Source organism: Lichenostomus cassidix, chromosome 1, assembly GCF_008360975.1.
Source record: "Lichenostomus cassidix isolate B80296 chromosome 1, HeHo_3.0, whole genome shotgun sequence".
Taxonomy (NCBI): domain Eukaryota; kingdom Metazoa; phylum Chordata; class Aves; order Passeriformes; family Meliphagidae; genus Lichenostomus; species Lichenostomus cassidix.
Window position 1 is genome coordinate 67,252,640 of NC_139479.1, and position 21,638 is coordinate 67,274,277.

The 21,638-nt window shown below is 37.9% G+C and overlaps 1 protein-coding gene across 9 annotated transcripts in view; it reads right to left on the reverse strand.

Moving 5' to 3' along the window:
- FRY (FRY microtubule binding protein) overlaps positions 1-21,638 on the reverse strand; it is a 227,402-nt gene that overhangs the window by 116,776 nt on the left and 88,988 nt on the right. For 8 of the 9 annotated variants that reach the window (XM_085061815.1, XM_085061823.1, XM_085061806.1 and 5 more), the window contains one exon: positions 13,776-13,975. In XM_085061815.1, coding sequence (XP_084917941.1) covers positions 13,776-13,895 — 120 coding nt within the window. In that variant the 5' untranslated portion in view covers positions 13,896-13,975. Of the gene's footprint in view, positions 1-13,775; positions 13,976-18,960; positions 19,243-21,638 lie in introns of those variants that run through there. The other variant, XM_085061788.1, reaches the window with a different exon arrangement.

Below are 21,638 nucleotides of genomic sequence, written 5' to 3' on the forward strand. Positions count from 1 at the left end.
CAGCCATCAGTATTTTTCATTGTTTTCTCAAATATCTTAAGTGACTCCTCCAGGTTACATTATGGGCACAACAGCTATTAATTACAACTTTATGACAGATTATTGGTGATGAACATCTGCAGTAAAACCTGTGTTTTCCTGAGAAAAAACACAGGACACTACCCCACCCACAGTCCTCCTCCTCCTCAATCAGTAACTCAGTGCTACCCTGCCTACTTGTGTCTCATGGGAGGATAATACCTCTTTTGTCTATTGCTGCTTACTGAAACGGACAGCAGATAAACTTTCAGAAGTAGTATTCGACTTATTTCAAAGTAAAAGGATTCCTAAGTTTTCATGGGTCCTGGACAAATCAGTGTACTGAGAATTAGTGCAGGTTTGTTGTTTTTTTTTTAATTATGAAATGTCTGATTCTGTTGCAGAAGACTTGTGTTACCACAGAGGATATTCTTAAGGTCTGTTTAAACAAAAAGGGCTTCAGCATGCAGAAGCTTTGTGTTTCCATGACCAACACTGCAATACCTGCCTTCCAGATAGTAGTGTTTCAGGCAGAAATCAGGTGTGGGATTCCTCATCACATTCTGTCTCTAAAGGGGACACAATTAAACAAGACAAACCATGCTCTGGGAACCAGAGTCTGGAACTGCAATCCTAAAAATGTCCTCATCACCTGTAGCATATCTCTGGAACCACACACACCTCCCAGATAGTAAAATTCTGATGGTGACATTCCCCAAGGGATACACCTCTGAGTTAAAGAAGATGCTTCCATTTTGACAAGGCATTACAAGTCATGACCTGCTCCTGCACAGGTGCTGCACCAGGGCCTCCCCAGCCATGGTGCATTGACCTAAGGAAACCATTCACAGGCCATACAGCAGCAGCCTTGGAGGTAGCAGAAGGCAGCCCTGGGATGGCAAACTGCCAAAAACCAGAAAGGCTTCTGTTGTCATAACTTCTAAATATCTCCGGTTTAGGGCTTCAATTGGGCCTTTTTCCTCCCTTCATCCCATCCTGTACCTACTGCTGTTCCCACTGTTCCATTCCCCTGACACTCTTGCCAGGCAGCAGCTGCTGCTGCAGCTGTCTCTGCCTCTTCGTCATGCTCCTGTTTGGGTTGCTGCTGCTGCTGCTGCTTCCTTGACTCTTTCCAAGGATGGTGCTGCCACTGGCACTGCCTGCAGCCACTGTGTCAGGACCTAACCTGACCCCATAGAGACAAGAGTCTTTGCAAACACCCTTCCAGGTCTGGGAGTGGGGTCCCCACACCAGAGCCACTCGTAGCCCTGTAGTGAATGGCAACAGACATACAAGATTGTATGTGGGGCTTCGTGGTTTGAGAGAAGTTATTACTATTTATTACTAATGATGAATAGATGAAGAACTGAATAAAGATGAAGGGCCAGATCAAAAAATGTGGGGTTTTGTTGCCTAAGCACTCCCGAAATAGAAAAGGATGACTACTTGCATGAGGAGAGTAACAACTGATCATGTTAGGGAGACACTGCTGAGTAAACTCAAAGGCAGCTCAATTACATGCAGGTACTTCAAGAGTCCTTTGAAAACCACAATTTTTCTTTATGCAATAAATAATTTCTTTTCATCTACTGTAAACAACTTGCCTATTCTATGTACTTAGTTCTAATATCATTACAAATCTTCCAATTTCATTTTATGGAGTATTTTCAATATTGTTGCTATGGCAGGTACTATATAAAATATATTTATACTCATGGTGGGTATCTTCACTGTATACCAAAGGTTCAGGACTTGCAAAGAAACACTAAAAGGCATAATAATGTGAAACTGTCTCTGGGCAACAGATTCCATAGCAGTCTATTTACCCTGGAAATACACTTACTTAAACTTTTCAAAAATTCCTAAAACTGTTTTCTAGCCTCAGAGCATAATTTTACTTCTATTTATTTTCTTGCCCACCCAAATCAGGAATGGAAAATAGGTGTTTTTATAATATAAGTCGACTTATTTTAGTCTCTGTAGATTACATTTTACAGAAATGTCTTCCAAATCTTAAATGAACAGGTAGGCTGAATTTGGAGCCAAAGCTTAGAACAACAAAATATGAATAAAGAAAATTTTGATTAATATGAAAGGGCCCATAGCTTACTGGACTATCAAAACAATCAGAACATTTCAGAGGAATGGATTCTCAATAGCAACATTTCCATTTTTAATCACTAAGCTAAACATCCTTATTTCTTGTTTGAAGTGCTGCAATCAATTGCATACTTTGTTCACACTGGAAACTCCCATGATATAAACACATTAGAGATAAGCAGTAAAGATCAGCAAAGACAATATAATATTTGAAACTATTGTTTTCCAATAAATCCAGTTAAATGTTTTGTGTCACCAATGCTTACAAAACAAAACACTCAACTAAAACTTAACTTCCTTCCTCTCTCTCCTTGCTCTTGGGAAAACATAAATAGAATGTAATAAAACAGAATATTTTATCTATGCAATGGCAAATACACATTTTATCATATTTGCATGCATCAAATAAATGTAATATTTATACATTACCTAAAAACAACATGTCATTTCAACCCTCTATTCACACAGGCACACTAAAACATTTCTCGAAAGACTGTCAGGGACTTTTAATGGTTAATATATTAAGGCTTTTTCAGGGCTGCTACACAAATATAATTGGGTAAATTTACACAGGAATAGCCACCTGTCACAGAACTGAGTGTTCAGGGAAACATAAAAACAAAAGGATGTTGTAGAGCCTATTAAGCTTCACTATGTCACCATGTTATAATGACATATAATGTCCCTTAAAGCTATTTCTAATCTCAGCAACCATTAGGCCCATTTTTCCTACTGAACTGTGACAGGCTACTGTATTACTGATTGATATAAAATCCATGTTGGTTTTTTTTTTTTTTTTCTTAAAAGCATGGTGAAAAGATATTTTTACACAAATGTTTACTTTTGCATTGCACATTAGAAAGCAGCCAGACATACTCTGCTGAGTGGTCTGCTGGTGGAAGACTCACCAAACAGAAAGAAGAATGGACCTTTTCACATAAAATGGAGTAGACATAGACCACATTCAACTACTACAGCTACAATATAAGTAAAGTGCTTACATGTAAGCACAATCTTAAGAACCCAAAAATCCCCAAGTGAAATTGTTTCTTCTCATGTTGAATCATCCCATAAGCCCCCTATGCCCCAAATGAATATCTTATATACTTTTCAACAGGAAAGAAAATTGGTATTTGTAGGAAAAGGTCTGCTCAAAAACATGCCCACTATTTTTTTGTCCATTGATTATTTTGTTGATAGAAAACCAGAAAAACTTACTGCTGTCAGTCTTGAGCTCATGTGATGTGTAACCCATGTTCTCCACTCCATCTGTGTGCTCCTGCCTCCTCCCTCCCAGAATGGGTCTGTACTGATCCTGCATTGAGCAGCTTCATGAAGCTGAGCTTGCAAGTATTTACTTCCATTTTACCCTTTCAAAAACGGACATGGAATAGTCTATGGTCCCACAAAAAAAGCTCTTGTAACCAAAACAGCTCTGAACTTCTCAGGAAGTAATTTTCACCTCTTACATACCTTTTTACTACTTGGGAATTTCCACCACCGCCCCAAGAAGCCTACTTAATTTATACCTAAGCAATTCAGAGAGCCAAGCCTTTTGACTGAAAAGGATAATCTGTTTACTCTGATAATCTCCCAAACATCTCCCACCTGGAAGTTCTACAAAACAGGCAAATTAGTGTCCTGTTTTCATGAACCATTCTTTGCAAGTCAGCATGTCCTCATGCACAAGCACATTAATTGTCTGTCCAAAGGATGACAACAGAATCTTTGACTTGTTGCTCTTCTCAGCATCAATTAGCTGCTGGACACTTCTTTTAAGAAACTGTCAGTGACGATGGTACACAGATAGCAAAATAAGCAGAAAAGGAGATTTTCCTTATCAATCTTTGAAATTCTAAACCTACAACTGGAAATTCTAAAGGCAAACATAACAAAAAAGATATGGTAACACAGCTTCAAGGGAACACTGCAGCTTTGCATAAGACAAAATTACAGATACATAAAATGTTAACAAAAACTGTGATGGACCTAATTTAACTGTCAGAAATTGAGTAAAAAAGCAATGCTAATTGTACGTGGTACTTCACATGGTGGAAATAAGCATATTTCAAGTGGCCATGAAATATATGTAAAAATATGCTACATCTTAAAAAAAAATTTATTTAACAAGCTCAGGTCAAAAACCTACTTGTCATTACAGCTAATGCAAAAAAAAAAAAGAAAAAAAAAGATAAAAAAAGAAAGGTGCATGTTTAAAAGACAAGCTCAGTATTACTGAGTCTATTCTTTCTTCATGTTATTGCTTTGCGGTTTTTTGGTAACAGCTCTTTTGTCTCATTCATGTGGAAAAGGATGTGCCCAGTACTGCTGAAAACAAAAATGCAGGAATACATCAGTTCATCTTCAAATACAGGTTTTCACTCCCTGGCTTGGACTCTTTGGCATCCTTGGCTTGCATTGTTCTGATTTGATGATAGACTATGCCATCACATCAGGTATTGCAGGCTAATTTTTTGTCTGATAACCACATTCTCTGCATAAGGCATCTTTTACCTAGGCTGTCTACCTAAAAAAACAAAATGCAGACACAGAAATTTTGGTCATGAGAGTGTTTGGTCTAAAGTAACTGATACGTCAGAAAAAATGGCCAAACAGGCTGAAAAAATACCAAATTGATTTTCAGATGTAATATTCTACAGAAGTAAATTTCAAGCAGCCTGAAAAGAGAAGCAAACCCTCCTGGCTAGTATTGTAACACTATCCCTTGGCTTTTCCTGATTTTATTTATTCCAATAGTACAGTGTACAGAAAAAGAGGCAGATTTTACAACCTTTAAGTCTGATACATTTAAAAAGAGCGTCTGGAGACAAAGTGTAGGCACTTAACGTACCATAATTCCATCACAGTCTTGTGTTAGTAGATTGTGTGATTCTAACCTGAAAAATTCCAATATAAGAAGATAAAATTTTGTTAATTGGAACCTAATTTGCTGCAGTGGGAAATGTATAGCGCTTTAGTCAAGAGTGGTGTTAGAGGATGCAGCATGAGATTCCAAGATATTTCACTTATGAGTCTATTGGACTGAAATAACCATGATGCTCTGAAAAAATATTGATAGAGTGATTTCCCTGCAACAATAAGAACAATAGATGATGGAGATCTACACTTCCAAGCCGATGTTAAGACTTTGCATGAAACTGCTAATCAAGGTCTTGTTTCAGCTATTTATCAAGGCGTTTCAGCTATGTGATCTTAATCAGTCAATATATATATTTAAAAATAAATAATTCAAAGGTATGCATATAATAATTACTTGTATAAGGATGTTTTTGTGACAGAAACTGCTGTGAAATAGAAGCACTGAAAGACACTGGTGAATTAAATAGATTTAGGAGACAAAGTCACTGAAGTCAAAAGTATGTAACTTGAATAGTGCTGCTCCCTCTCTTTAAACTCTAACATCAGTTTGAGAGCTGGTGAAGAGGCTGAGAGGATGTTGTTCCTTGACCTTGATGTACCCTGATCATTAATTTCATTTTTATTTATATCATTAGTTTCATTTTAAAATAAAATATATTTTATTTCATTTTTATTTTAAATGGAAAAGTTATAAATTGAAAAGTCCCATATGCAAAGAGTTGTACACCAACTGATTTATGATGAGCAAAAGCTATTTCTTCTGACCAAGAAGGACATACATGGTAGAAAAATGCGGGAAGCTCTTCTTTCCTGCAGAGAATGGGGAAAGCACAGCCTTCCTGCTGAGCTCAACAGGTTCCCTGAGTTATTATGAGAGCGCTCTCCTCACCTTCAGTCACACTTTCTGCCCATGGTGAGAGCAATGCTATGAGGATGTGGAGGATTTCCGTGTTCTAAGCAGTGGATGAGGTTCCTTCTTTTAATGTATTTTATATGGGTGGACATGGCTCAGCAAGGCCCAGGGGGAGGAGGCAGGGCTGTGGGAGCAGCGGATTAGCCATGTTGTGGCAGACACTAATGGCTCCAAATCCTGCGAATGGGTCCTGGCCTGTGGGCAGGTGTGGGAGAGACTCAGAGGAGGCCATTAAGGCTTATTAGTGCCCTTAGGGCCCTGACCAGTGGTTACCCACTCAGAATGATGTGACCTAATTTAATAAAGCCTGTAGGAAGCCCTTATTAGTTGATTTGAATAAATTTAGAGTTGTAATTGCAGGGCTGCTCCAGGCACAGCAGAGATCACTGTAAACAGGAACCACACTTCTCTCAAGACCCTGACAGCCAGGGGTAATAAAGGATATAAAATGACCCTGGCCATGGTCTGCTGTCACATCCACGGCTGCTTTAACATCAGGTAGCTACTCTTAGTCACCAACTGTGCACCTGTTTTCAGAGAACAGGAGATGAGGAGAGTGTATTCTTAAAATGAACTTGAGAACTCCTGCCAGTAGTTCTCTTTAAAATTCCTTTACCTGGGGCTTTCTTGCCTGTGTGTTTATTTCAAAGGCTGCAACTGTACCATACGAGATGTATCCCTAGCTGATTTAATCTGAAGCCTTTTCCTCCTGGTTACTGGTACTGATCTGACAGACTTTCAAGGAGGATGCCAGGTGCCCTTGCAGAGCTAACATCAGCCTTCACTGCTGTTTTGCTACAAGTATATTGGCCCTAAAAGCCATAGCTTCCACATGTACTGCATACCCAGCTAGTGAAACAAGACCTTACTGGGTGGGTTTCCAATTTGGGAAGGTAGTTATGTGAAGTATTTCAAGTTTTCTCGTATTTGTCATGCCACCAGATATGAAGGGTCAAGTACGGTATAATTCAAGCTGTCTGATGTATAAACTGCGCCATGCCAGATTCAAGCCCAGAAGAGAGAACATAAATTAAGCAGTACCTCATTGACTTCAAACGTGACTCTGAAAGCATGCACAGGATGAAGCTGTTGTGAAGCTATGGAAAGATACCTTTTTATTGAATTGCTACTTATGTGGCAAGAGTGCTACCAAAAGTATACTTGATTTTCTTCCATCCTTCATGATGACAGATCAGTGGTAAGACTGGCCTGAAATGACTGTACTAGGACTTTAATTTTCTGGATAGTGGTAATAATCGATATCCTTAAATAACACAAAAATGTGATTTTGGGCACGTGGTAGGTTCTCTTCTGTATTTGCAAGCATCAAAGCATCAGCCCACATGTGATGTAGTGTGACAGCCTCAGTGACCCTGGATTGAATCTGTCTTCCAGTGTTAAATTCCCTTAGCAATTTGAACCATCATATGCGCCATTGACTATTCTCCAACTATATCCATGCAGTAATGAGGCCAAGGGACAGTGAGCATCCTTGAGAGTCCTGCCAGTGGAATGAGCTCTGCTCATGTCTCAAACAGCATTCTGCCCACACACTCAGCCATGGAAACCCCAAGAGCACTGAGAAAGTGCCTGCTGACACTGCCTGACTCTGAAATACCTAAGTGTTTTTATGGTCCTGTATAAGTGCAAACTACAATGCCAATGTCTATGCAAAAATGTGTCCATTTCCTTCCTGCCTTGCTAAAATGGCATATGGATGTTGGAATCAGACCATACTGCATCCTCTCTCCACCCAACTGCACACCCCATGATTACTTCTGAAGCCCTACATTTGTCTCTTCCCCTAACTCTTTTTCCCAGCTGCATCCTTCATACTCTTTCCCTCAACTTCTGTGTTTCAATTCTACGATGTCCCCCTGAACTACACAGAAGATATCTGATCCATGGTCACTGCTTCAATCCCACAAACCTTTCTAGGTCTTTCTGGAAGATAATTGTCTCCAGGTTCAAGATTAACCACCCTAGCTCAGCACTGTTCAGTGCCTGGCTTCTGCTACAGGTCTCAGCGTGAGATACATACTGAGATAAATGGAGGAGGATATTATATCTGAGGTGATTAGTGGAAGGGGCAGTGAAGGATCTTTATGTCACTGGACTTCATTATATTTGATTGCTCTACATCTTTAGTACAAAAGGTCAATCTTCCCTATGATTTTCTGCCTTCACATCATTTGAGTTTGTGAGTAGAGTTTGCTTATTTCATGGGAGAGATCTCCCAGGCTTAGCTGCCTTTCCCTCTCCTGGTGAAAACTGATCTGGCCCAGCCTGGGCTTCATTATCACTGGTGGACTGGACTATACTAGGAAAGCCAGTGAGCTCCCAAGGAAAGTTGATTAGGGAAGGAGGGAAGAGTGATGACTGAGACCACTGCTCTGCTTATTTGATTTCTTGAAATAGAGAAGTTAGCTGCTGGGAAGTCTGAGTAAAAAGAAACAGAACCAAGGGGACAATCAACACAGAAATTAAACTTTGAATCATAGAATCATGGAATGGTTTGGGCTGGAAGGACCTTGAAGATCATCAAACTCCAACCCCTCTGCTATGGGCAGGGACATCTTCCACTAGACCCAATTGCTCTATGCTGGTTTTGAATATTTCCAGGGATTGGGCACTTAAAACTTCTCTGGGCAACAAGTACTCCTTAGACATGGCTAGAAGTTGAATAAAATCCTGAAACCAACTACTAGTCTAAAAAGTTGATCCAGGATCCAGTCAATGACCTATAGGAAAGAAATTCTGCTGAGACTTTCTGAGAGCACTGGGAGACAGACCTTCTCCCGAGGTGAATGACTGTTCTCGGTCCTCCAGACTATCCTGTGATTGACTAACATGGATTAGCCCATTCAACAAGCCACTGAATGTATACACTGTAACAGATCTGTGGGGCTCCATACCATGAAAGGATGATAGATATTCAGGTTACATATTGAGTAATTGAAGTAAGATGTAGAATAAAGGGAGGCAGAATTTCATAAAGAAGCATCTTAAATACTTCAGAGACAATTATTGAAAGAATAATTATTCTTAATGACCTACACATTATTTGTCACAACTAGATCTAAAAAAACCTACTATAATAATATTTATTTCTATCATTTAAATACTAAATAAATAATACAGTAGAAATAAAGAATTATGAGACATTAGATACAGAGTTATAGTATTATGAATTATGAGGTCCTTAGAGCTGGGATGCAGTGCCACATGCTTTACAGAATTTTGACTACTACAAACACTTGTGGAATAAAAGAATTAGATTAACGAAGAGTGGCATAACCCTTCAGTGACACAGGTGGATAGGGACAGATGACAGTAGAAAACTGGCATGCTTGTAGCATTTATAGAGAAAGGTCCTAGGCAGATAGTTTTTGTATGACAAAAGAGAACAGAATTTTCAATATATACTTCCATAAAGTTATTCAAATAAAGTCGTGTTATTTTAAATTTGTCTGGCCATAAATATACTCAATGAAAAGCTAGAACAGAGTAAGGCAGCTTGCCTTTCCTCTTTTTCATGAAATTACTTGTTCCTTACAGTAATTACTATCTATTCACTGTGAACAAACAGGGGTCCAAAGTCCCTGTGCAAGCCAAACTATTAATGAGGACTTTAAATGTAAAGTATGTGCAATGGTAATGTGTCTCATTACAGGTGACAACCAGGGAGTTGTCACCTCGTATGATGCAGCTGGAGTTTTAGTCCCTGTAAACCAGAAAATTCTACGTTACAGCTGTGGGATAAAACTGCTTGGTATTATCATAGCCTACATAAATCTTAACAGCTATCACAGCCCAGTCCTTAGAGAATAAAAAACCTACCTCCTTTTTTCCCAAGTCTGTCCTAGGCATATTTCTCCTCTTGCCTAGAGAATGAGAAGCCTAGTCTTAAGCTAATCAGAAACCAGTGACATCATATGTGTTGGTTAGTCAGTCTCTGCAATTTGCATTATTTTTTCCTTTTTTCAAAATCTTCCTAACCATCTGCTTGCAGCCCTGTTGAAATAGGTCTCTATTTTAATGTCTTCAAGCCTCTAATGAAATGGAAGTAATAAATACACTAGCATCAACCACATCACTCCTCTCAGGGTTGTGTTCTGGTGAGATGAAACCTACCTGACAAAAGGAAAAAGTAATATCCAGAAAACATGAATATGCTTATAGTCCCAATCCTATAATGAATAAATTCTGTTCTTGAGTTCAGTATTCAGAGAGATCCTGAATTTAGATAAGCTTAGTAAAAGAAGATGCTTGCAGGAGAAAGGCATAATGAAAGTTTACCAACAGCTAAATTAACCATTAACAACTGTCAATGCCTGTAGCTCCCTATGTTTTATCAATGTCTACAGCTGTGTGTAAGTACTGCTGAAAGCCGTATTTAAAGATTAGCCTGCTCTGTATGCACAGGATGAATTATTACCCAAAGTGATAATCAACAGTCCTAAAAAGGAAAGTGTTTTCTGGGCTTTCTCCTTACAGAGCTATGAAACACATTCTTTCATTTGAACTCGCAAGAATATTTCCCTGGCTTCCTCTTTCTAGCTTCATTTCAAGGTCACCACTGCTTGAAAAAAATCAGCAGTAATAAAATATCAAATTGTATTTGTAAGTGAAGCAACGTGGAGAACAGTTAGAATAAAAATTGGTAAAGACTAAATATGAATTAAATCAGCTGTGAAAAAAGGTCTGTGGAATAAAAGAACAATTATCTACAGAAAAGAAGCACGAAATTATTAAAGGTTATCAAGAAAAAATTATTTACATTTCAGTTATGGGAATTTAATTTTATAAACTGGAAAATTCACTTTAATTAAGTCTGCTGTCAAATACTTCTGATTTGGATTAATATAACTTGACGATCTGGATACAGTAGATAATCATTAAAAATTAGCAGCATGATTGTGATGTTAATGTAATTATTGAATTGTTTGTTATATATCGGAAATCCTAAAAAGGGGAAAAATTGCTCTGAAATTCTGAATAAAATATTTTCCAGACAAAGTTAAAAATATCAAATCTGGAAATAAAAGTGCTCCATTTTAACTTCTTAAAGACTTTGCAGTGGATAGTTGACATTATATTAATGCCTAGGAAATATATTAACGGGGGAGTTATGATGACTGCCAGATGCAGTAACCAAAATGTCAAATCATACTCAGCTGCCAGCCAAGGCGGCAGGAGGAGTAGCTGACATTGCCCTCTGCTCTCTCTGCCACTGGAATATTGCTATCCCAGACAATACTTCATGGGGATGTAGGAGGGGGGTGGGTTTGCTGTGCCCTTCACTGATGCCATAGAAAATAGCAAAAATTTCTAGTGCCTTTTTAGCATCTGCCACTCATGGTGTGATACAAACATGGTTTTCCAACATAGTTGTCAGAACACTGTAATTTACACTTAGGCTCTGTGGTACATCACAAAAGAAAGAGATGGATATATCACATAGGCATATGGAACACAAAGAAATGGAAAGAAAAATTCATAAAAACAACAGTAATGATGATCAGAAAGTATAAGTAGGCAAAATATGTGTATGAAAAGAATTATCTAGGTAAAAAAGGTATTAGTAAGTAATCTAACCATAGTAACTTCAGACCTTCAGTGTGAGGTAGACTTTGTGACAAAAAAGATGAAAAGGCAGCATTATAAACAGATCATTTTAGCTTCTCTAAGAGATATCCTAAGTATTCATCACTCATTATAAAATTGAACTGTCATATCTAGTAATGACTTAGAGAATTCAAACTAGAAATATCTCAGTGTTGAGCAGTTTGCAAGTTTGACTTTCTTTGAAGTACATTTGAGTTTAATTAGAACAGAATCTTCAAAGAGCTCACCATCTGACTACCTATTGTGAAAAAAGGCCAAAAGGTAGCTTTGCACCACCAATTTACAAACTTCGTCTCCCAAATCCCTGGGACTTCATGGTCACAATTCTAATCAGTGGAGTGATTCTAAATGGTCACAATTCTAAATGTGGGAACAAAGCTGCTAAACATTCAGCACTACCTCACAAAAAGGGTAGACTTAAATTCTTAGCTGTTTTTTGAGAAAAATTTTTGCCATTTTCCCTTGTCACTTCTTTCATTACAACCTAATTATTTCAAGGTCATTTTGACTGAATGTCTACAGAATCCTGCGTACTCATTGGTCACAGTCAACCTCAAATAGCAGCGTGCCATGACTTGTACGTTTTATTAGTACTAATGAGATGTGAGTATGTAATTGAATTATTGTTAGTGTCTCATGGGCAAGCCCCTGTAAAAAATACGTTCTGAAAATGATGACAAGAAGGTGACATTCCAGTCTCCTGTAATATTTTTACATTCTACATTCAATTTACCAAATAAAATTCCATTGAACAACCTATAGAACAAAATCAACATTCAGATATTCACTGTTTCTCAAAGTGACAAAACCAACATATTACCACACAGCAACTCAAAATCATCTGAACACAAGGTGAAACGGGAATGAATCCACACCCAAAATCTTGTATGAAAACACAGAGGTTTCTGTTTTAGAGTAACAAAGGTGCTGCAACGAAATTATGTCCTCAGTCCTGCTCTTTCTGTTGTTTTCCTGATCTTGTCAAGTAATTTTATACACATTTTGCTTCAAACTTTCAAAGACATTCACTGTGCGTCACACGAAGCCTGGATGGTAATAAATAGCTGCTGGTACTTTATTTTTTAAAAGGACCTACACTATGACTGTCAGTTTATTCTACTTTTTGTGATTTGGAGAGGACTCATCAAAGAAGAAAAAACTGGATTTTTGTCAAAATATTCTTTACTGTTAGCTTTTTTGGTATTATTTCCAAATTATGTAAGATAGTTCTGTCATCTTAAATCTACCTCATGTTTCAGAAGAAAGACTGGTAAAACTTTCCAAGCATCAAATGCTTCTGAATCTAAATCAAAGCTAAACAGATGCCATCAGCATAAAGAAAATTATAATTTTGCCCTTCAAAATATCCATACCTGAAAATGAGGAACTGACCTAAGTATTCTACATTGAACTTTATAGCAAAAGCATTCTAATATTTTATACAAATGCCCTCATAGCACAGAAGTACATATTTCTGTTAATTTTAGGTCTTGGGGATTTTTTTTACCTCATCAGAATTAAACTAAAAGTTATAGAAATATTCTTCCTTAATCACAATAGCAGCAATGTATATAAGATGTAGTCTCAAGTTAAATGGGCAGACTCCTGGAAGTTCAGTTACATAAGACAAGTTGCAACAGTCATACTTGCGTGTTAAATTTGCCTAAAATACAAATAACAATGGCTCTCTCACTGTGCAAGACCTTGTAATGTAACACCCTTTTCAAATGCTGCATGCTTTTTCATATCTGGAAAATAGGTGCTATAGCCCTTTGTTAGATTATGAAATCTACTACTGTCAGAACTAAAAGAGGAGCCAGCAGTGGTAGTAATTTTCATGTTTTAGCTGAAAACCTGTAATGTTCAGAAATACTGCTTTTTATCATATTTCAGCATTTTCTAATCTTTTTTGACTCAAGTCACTACTCTCCCAACTGTGAAATCTATGCTGGCTGACACCCCTTCTGCCTCTCAATCCCATTAACATGTGCCCACACTGCAAACAGAAATTAAATATTAATTCCTTTTCATGTCACCCCTTTGGCATATCTTGCATACCTCTGCCCTCTCCCACAATGCTCTAACTGCCATAGCAGCATATCTTACAGGTTGGGAAACACTATCAAACTCCAACGCAGATTACAAGCAAAATATTCTCCATTGCACAGCAAGCAAGCCTGATTTAAACTAAATTTAAAGCACAGTATATATGTACATAGAGTTTCTTTTTACTCACAAGAGGCTCTGCCATGATGATGCGAATCTTGCGTTCAGCCAGAGTAGTAAAGTTAACAAACAAGCTCTTCAGGACATATTCACCAGGTTTACTGTCCGGGTCAATGCTGATGGGCAACATGGCTGGAGGTCCTTTTTCTCTCTGTGTACCAGAAACAGGTGGAACAGGTGGCTTGATATATCCGTTACCAACTGGAGAAGCTGAAATGTAGAGAAGACACATTTACTTTTGGGTAATTCAACGTGGTTTAACTTTTAGAGAGTACATCAACAGCCCACTACATTGTCAAAGCAAAACTGGAGACTAGCTGCTAATCAAAGAAATAGACAACACATACATATAACTTCCATAGTACCATAGGTAAAATACACATTGTCTAACTGGAAGAAGAAATCAAAGATAAAATCTTTTATATTCAAATTGAGTGGTGTTTACTATGCAGTGCATACTCAATCCTCTTTTTATTTTACATGGCAAGACTTGCTGACATCTAACTGTTCGAATAACATCCTCATTTCTTATCTTTTGCTCACAGGTCAGACCTGTAACTCAGTTCTCAAATAACAAAAATTTATTCTTTATTGCTATTCAAACTGACTTAGCCTTGTAAAAATAAGGAGTCTGATCTTTTGACTATGGTGAGTTGTAAAGGGTCTTATTCTCCTGTAATGTATACTGAGGTCAGTCAAGAATGACTCAAAAAACAATATCCATGTTACCAGTGAAAATCTTACATGAACAGTCAGACATGGAATGTTTTCCATGGCCAAAAAATATTAATTGTGTGTTAACTTTCCTGAAAGTACCAAACCCTACAGTTCCACTTGGCACTTTTGAGATTACACCTGGTGTGTGTACTATGTTCAGTTTTGCGCTCTCCCATACAAGAATGGCATTGATACTATGAAGCAAGGCCAAGAGAGGACCATGAAGATGGTCAGGGGCTTCCTAGACTGGGAAAGGCTCAGAGTGTTGGACTGATTCAACCTTAAGAAGAGAATCTTAAGGCCCTCTTTAGCCACCTAATGGAGTACAGCAAAGACGCCAAGGAATTAGACTCTTCTTTCAGCACAGGATGACAGGACAAGAGCCAACAGACACTAGTTTGAATGATGGAAATTTTAATTAGATATATGGAAATAATTTCCCCTGTGAGGGGGTGGTCAAATACTGATACGTGTTGTCAAGAGATACAGCACAAACTCCACTTTTGGAGACGCTTGAAACTTGACCAGACAAGGCCCAGAAAAACCTTCCCTAGTTGGTGAGCAAGCTGAGTTTGGACTTATCACCCACCAGGGACACCTTCCAATCTAAATTATCCTGTGATCGAATTCCACACAACGAGTATCAAGATACTGTATACTAGACTGAGCTCTACTTGCTGTTTTTCTATGAGTGAAGGAAAAATAAATTGAAGCACTTCAAATGCTACCATTTTACACATAAAATTTCCAAACCAAAATCCTCAGGTCTCGGCTCTTACTGGCAATAAAAGTCATGTTTGGTCCTCAGGCAGGTACTGGTAGCACCCTCCCTCAGTTAGTTTTGCCGGAGACTGTAAAAGTATCAAATTAAGTAGCACTGGCAACACAAGCCATTATCCACTCTGAATGTGATACAAGTGTTGCAATGCCTAGGGGCACTAATGGTGATTGGGACAGAGATGTTTTAATGCAATACAAACCATGGAAATGTTGTGAACTAAAACCATTAGAGCATTTCCCCATAGCATTGCACTCCAGAGTGTTATGTCGCACCCAAGTTGCAAAGAGAGATAAAGAAGAATGAACTACAATGGTGGTTGCCTCACATCTAATACATTTGGCCTTTTCCTTTGAGGAAAGGAATTGCAACTGCTACTGAAAGTAATTGTTAATTATTAATGACATATGATTGCTTTAAGAATAAATTAGATTTTTGACCTTTCCTAAGTACTTTAACACTTCACTGCTGAACAAAAACAAAAAAAAAATTCTGAAAGAAGAAACATTATTGTTTGAGAGTATTCATAATGTGGCAAAATCAGAACCCAAAATCACAAACTGAAAAATAAAAAAGGATCCACTGGAGAAAAGAGAACATGTTTTCCTTTGGAAAAACCAGTTTAGAAGTTCCTATATGACTACAATAGAAGACAGAAATGCTTCTCTTCATGTAGCTATTATTCTGCAGGTTTAACACAGCTATACTTTTCTTTGAAAATAACCCCTGGCTGACAAGGTATAGCATCACTCTTCAGCACAGCAGCAGCACTCCTCCCACTGTGACAGATGTTTCCTGCTAGATTTGTTTCCTGCAAAGTTTCACTTGATTTTTAAGGGCAAAAGCATAATCAGGGAACCTTCCTGGCAGTATGACTCTTTGCAAAACCCAAAATGTATAAAACAGTCCTACATTTACATTACACAAAACTTGTTCTAAAAATACACTGTTGTTCTCAATAATAATCTACTTCAAAGTACTGAAAAAAGAGCCACCAGAGGAGAGTGTAAGTGCTACTGCACTTCTGTCACCACCTGGGTGAATGAACATGAATACAGTGGGATGCAAAGGATCAGATGCAAATTTTTATGGACTATCAAATACACTAGGCAATGGAAATCTCTCCACAAATAGCTTTAGGACAGAGTCAGGCAATATTTTTACAGTTAGGAATATATTTGCCAAATGTGTGGTTTTGACTGGCTCACATCTAGCCATGAAATCAGTTTGATCGCAAAGTGCTCAGTCAGGAGAAATTTTTTGTGAGCAGTGAAACCAATTTTCTTAAGGATTTGTGTCCTTTGTGCAGTGAAAGCCCTGTCCTTCCCACTGCCACCATGCCGAGCTCCCCACGCCGTTCCCAGGCTCAGCGCTGTGCCCGGGCTGGGCAGGGTGGGCTGCCCGCCAGCCACCCCTGCCAAGCACAACACACCCGGGCCAGGCTGGGGCCAGGCAGCCAGCTCAGGCTGCCTCCTGAAGGAATCTGCAGCAATCTAATCAAAATCAAGCTTGCCTTCTGCTCCTCCAGCAATTCTGCTTTAAACCTAGCTATTGAGTTTAAAATGTGCTGTGACAGCACACATAGATCCAAGGAATTCAAGGCAGGCAGGCAGGCAGGCAGGTGGTGTGTGAGATCAGGTACACTTCACATCCCGATGAAATTAAATTTAAGAAACCTTAGCCATGCTACCTGGGAGCTGCCACCCTAATCTTCAATCATTGTGGCATTCAGCCAGCATTCTGAGACAGGAATTTAAATCCACACAGTCATTGTTAGTAGGAAGCCTTTTAACAACGATTCTGTTAGGTTTGTGATTTAATTTTTTTCCAGACATCTAACTGAAAAATCACTTATCTGCACACTCTAATAGAGAAATGCAATTATCTGTGAGATTTGCCAGTGCGCCAAAAATTTTTATTCTAACTCTTCTCAGAAATATAGAACTGTACATCCTTTCCCCCAAATACAGAAAAAGCGTATCCTGAGGGTTAGCATCTATCATTACTACAGCAATTACAGCAGTTAGAGAAATGACTGACATATGACATTGATTTAGTTTAAGTTTTTAAAAGACCATTTTGAAGCTGTTAAGAATCTTTAGTGTGAAAGTTAACACTGCCAACACTGTGAGGGTCTGGAGTTGATCATGAGTTGGTCATGAACTATTATATATAGGTTTGGCTTTCTAATGCATCTTTTCATCTCCATTATCTCCAGCATTTGCATATGCTTGCTATTTGCATTGCAAAAATCTGGCCCCCAGACTATCACTGACATCTACCCTGATAATGTACAAGCTTTAACAGAATATAGCTGTTATGCCCAGACCAACAGCCCTATAAAACTCACAAAAAAAAGTTGCCTCTAAGACACAAAACTGGAAATCAAAGACTCAAAATGTAAGAAATAGCTGCATTAAAGTTGTCCCTGGTTGGTCCTTTTATGTTGACGCATTATAACGTGAGCCTTAGAAGTAGCAATAAAAAAGATGTGCTCTGTTTTGCCATCTACATCAGTGAAACACTGACCCATTAAATAAAAGGCATAATTTTAACATGAGAAATCACCACATACAGTTTGTATGGGTTCATGCATAAGATATCTGGAGGGAGGTGGGTGCAAGGAAGGAGTTACACTCAAATTTGAGATAGTGATTTCCTTAACAAATTTAGTTTTTACTGCCTGATTTGAAAACAATAAACGTTATACAAAGAGAAGTACCAGAACAGACCAGAGAAGCATTTAGTTTGAATGTCTACATATTGTAGGGTACTGGTCACCACACAAGTACTGCATTAAGCTAAACCCTTCACCTAGAGAAAAGTAGCTCATTCCCCAGGAGAATGAATGGTGATGCACATGGAGGAGACCATTGTAACCCTGATGCCTGAGGACTCTGCAAGAGCAGGGAATCTACAGCTGAAGTTTAGGAAGTTGTATACATATTTAAAGCCCCTACCCTATGAAAATCTGTTATAAAGTTTAACTGTGCTTGACCAATTATAAAACGCCTGTACCATTTGGGGGTGTAATTCTGTCTAAAGCACATTTTCTTGTTTCCGACACAGTTCCTTATTTTTCTACTAAATGTGCAATAAGCTGTCTTTCAAGTCATACTCTTAATCTACAGAGTATTTTCCTTTAGTGCAGGCTATAATCATATTATTTTCTCAATGTTCTGTATTTTAAAAAAATTAAAGACAAGGAATAAGTATGGAAGTACCAATGCAATATCACACATGGTTGTCATCACAACCATATATTATTGCCACAGAAAGGCCTCCTGACATAAAATCATGGTTAGATTTTACCATATATTGATAATTTCTCTGATCAGAAAAACAGTTGTAAAAAAGCATAGTAGTTTTAGGGCAACACATGGTCAAATGCTGATACTGGGGATGAATACCAAATTAAATTATCATAAGACAGTCCCTGCTATGATCTGCACTACAGGTATTTTTCTTAAAACTGTAAGAGGAATCAAAACACTGGAACAATCATAATGCACAAGCCAAGAGTTTGTGCTGCACTGGATACAACTTCAGCCGTACACAGTTACTGAATTTTCAGTATCTTTAAGCAGAAAAAACAGAGATTGCATTTTTTTAGTAAACTGTGTCAAATTTACACTTTAGCAACAATGAACAAACTAATAAGACAAACGCAAACATCTATTTGCAGTATTTTCATACCTACCGAGCCCCTTTATAAAGCCGATCACGCTGGATTTTCTCCAACATGCTACTGTAATATCCATGAGCCTGTGAATACCTGAAATGTTCCACTCCTTCAGTTAGAAAAGTTAGAATCCTTTTCTAACTTAAACTGAAAAATAAATTAGTCATTTCATAATCCTGTTTCACACTTCCTCACTGCTTGTGAGGAAGACATTTCCTTCAGTTTCTCAATATTGTTTTTCAATAGACAAACGCTGAAGACCTACAATGTGTGAGCTGGAGCAGGCCTGCGGATCAGCTCAGCCTTTCCATAACCAAAGGGGTAATTTTTAGCTTCAGCATATGATGATGACCACTCACAGAGTGGCTGCACGTCTATATTTATCCGCAAGTACATACTATGCTGACAGATTAGTGAAACTACTTCAGGCACTCCAAGAACATGGGACAGGATAATGGAGTTTGACCTAAACAAACCATACATATCAAACACATGTATTACCACACAATCCAAGCCGAAAGCAATTAGTATAGAAATGCAAAGCACAGTGACAACACAAGACGGGTTTTGTTTTGTAACTAATGTCTTTCGGCCAAAAGTACATTCAGTCTAAATTCTTTTCGATAAAACCAACCCAGTATCTCTTCTTTTCCCGTGCCAAGAATCAGTGAGGAACCACATACCCTTAAGAATAACTGTACATCTGCTGCAGTAACTCTTGAGAAAATCTGCTTTGTTTTAAAACTGCAATAATAATATTAAAAAGAAAACATTATTAATTAAAGCATGAAGAATTTGATTTACAAGTATATTGTCAATGTGCCAAAAAGGTTGCTTTTTCACCTTTTGAAAAACATTCCCAATTAATTCAAGCTTGATAGGTAGAGAATAAAAAAAGGAAACTTTTGCTAAAAGAAACAAACTAAAGGTCTAGCAGATCCATTTTTAGCTTGGTGAACTAAACAGTAAGATTTCCAAGGAAAATGTTATTCCCGCATATTAGTAAGATGCATTAATAGCACTATTTTAATGCAAGCATTATTTTCATAATCAATTTACATGTTTCAAGAAAAAATAACCATAAAGGTATAGAGTCAACCAATAAAACATAATACTGACTTGAAATATCTCTGATAGAAAATAAATTTATCTAAAGTACAGAACTTTACAACAAGCAATCAACGCTACTAATGTGTGCTCTTTTTTTGTGTTTCTGGTTCTTTCTTAGGAGGAATTACAGTAAAAAATGAAAGACCAGGAAAAATTCAGTGGACATTAAGTCCCCCATACAGACTATTTGGAAAGTAAAAGTGGAAATTATAGTGGCTCTGCTATGCTGTTGGCCTAACTCTTCACAGGGAATGAACTTCATGCAATGTAAATATTTGCCTGCATATTTTGTTTACTGCTTATTTTCCATTGATTATTAAAAGAATTGATACATTTGGAAGTAAATATACCCTTTTTAAGATACCCCTGTCCTGTTCTACAACTACCCGAAGGAAGGTCATAGCTAGATGGAGGTCAGACTCTTCTCCCAGGCAACCAGTGACAGGACAAGAGGACATGGCTCAAGCTGCTCCAGGACAGGTTCAGGTTGGATATCAGGAGGAATTTTTTCACAGAAGAGGTTCTTAAACATTGGAATGGCCTGCCCAGGAAGGTGGTGGAGTAAAAGTCCCTGGAAGTGTTTAAAGAAAGACTGGATGTAGCACTCAGTGTCGTGGTCTGGTTGACATGGTGGTGTTAGGTCACAGGTTGGACTCAGTGATCTCTGAAGTCCAAACTAAGTAATTCTGGGATTCTGTGACTCTGTTCTCCACTGCAAGCTTACCTAAATATAGTTAAACTAATTATTAAAATGAATGTAAGAAAACCCAATCGTATTGCCTAGTGTTATTTCTAAGGTACATAAATGCTGCTGTACAAATCTACCATATGCAACAGCTCTGCAGATAGAGTTTCCTTCTCTAGTACTGGAAATGATTTACACTTCCAGCTGTAGTAAGTCTGGTCTGCACTGGACCAGGGTTAGAGAGATCTGTAATAACTCTTTGCATATGCATGTCCCAGGCAGAAAGTATCAACTGTGGAGCTTTGAAACTACACATACCTGAACATACTGCTGCAAAGCTCCTTCTATTTTAATAAAAAATGTAAAATAAGCTGTAAAAAACACACAGGCAAATATTCATGTTACATGAAATTGATTCCCTGTGCAAGGTCATTTTCCTCAAGGTGGGGAAATTCTTTGCAGTGAAAAATGCCCTCCATGACAGCTGTATGTAGACACAGACACAGACATTAGGTACAGGTAGATATAGATAATAATATATGAGAGTCTATATGAAAAAAATCTCAAACATATTTTCCCTCTTAGTAGAACAAGGTTGTCTCCAAAAATACACATATTGGAAATAAAAGTAAACACATCCTCTAGAACTGCAGACTCTGAAGACTGCCTAAAAGTGTTCAAGCAACTATTGGGAGAAGACATTCACTCATTTTGTGCAGCTGTCTTGACACAAGAACAAGACATAAAACTATCCCAGCTCATCCTGACTTTCAAAAACCTTTTTAATGCAAATACAGGATCCTTCAGGAAGAGTTTCTTTCATTGACCAATTGGCTAGATGGTCTGCAATGCAACAAAGATAAAATCCAAACAATTACATGCAAAACAAAAGTCTGGAAAT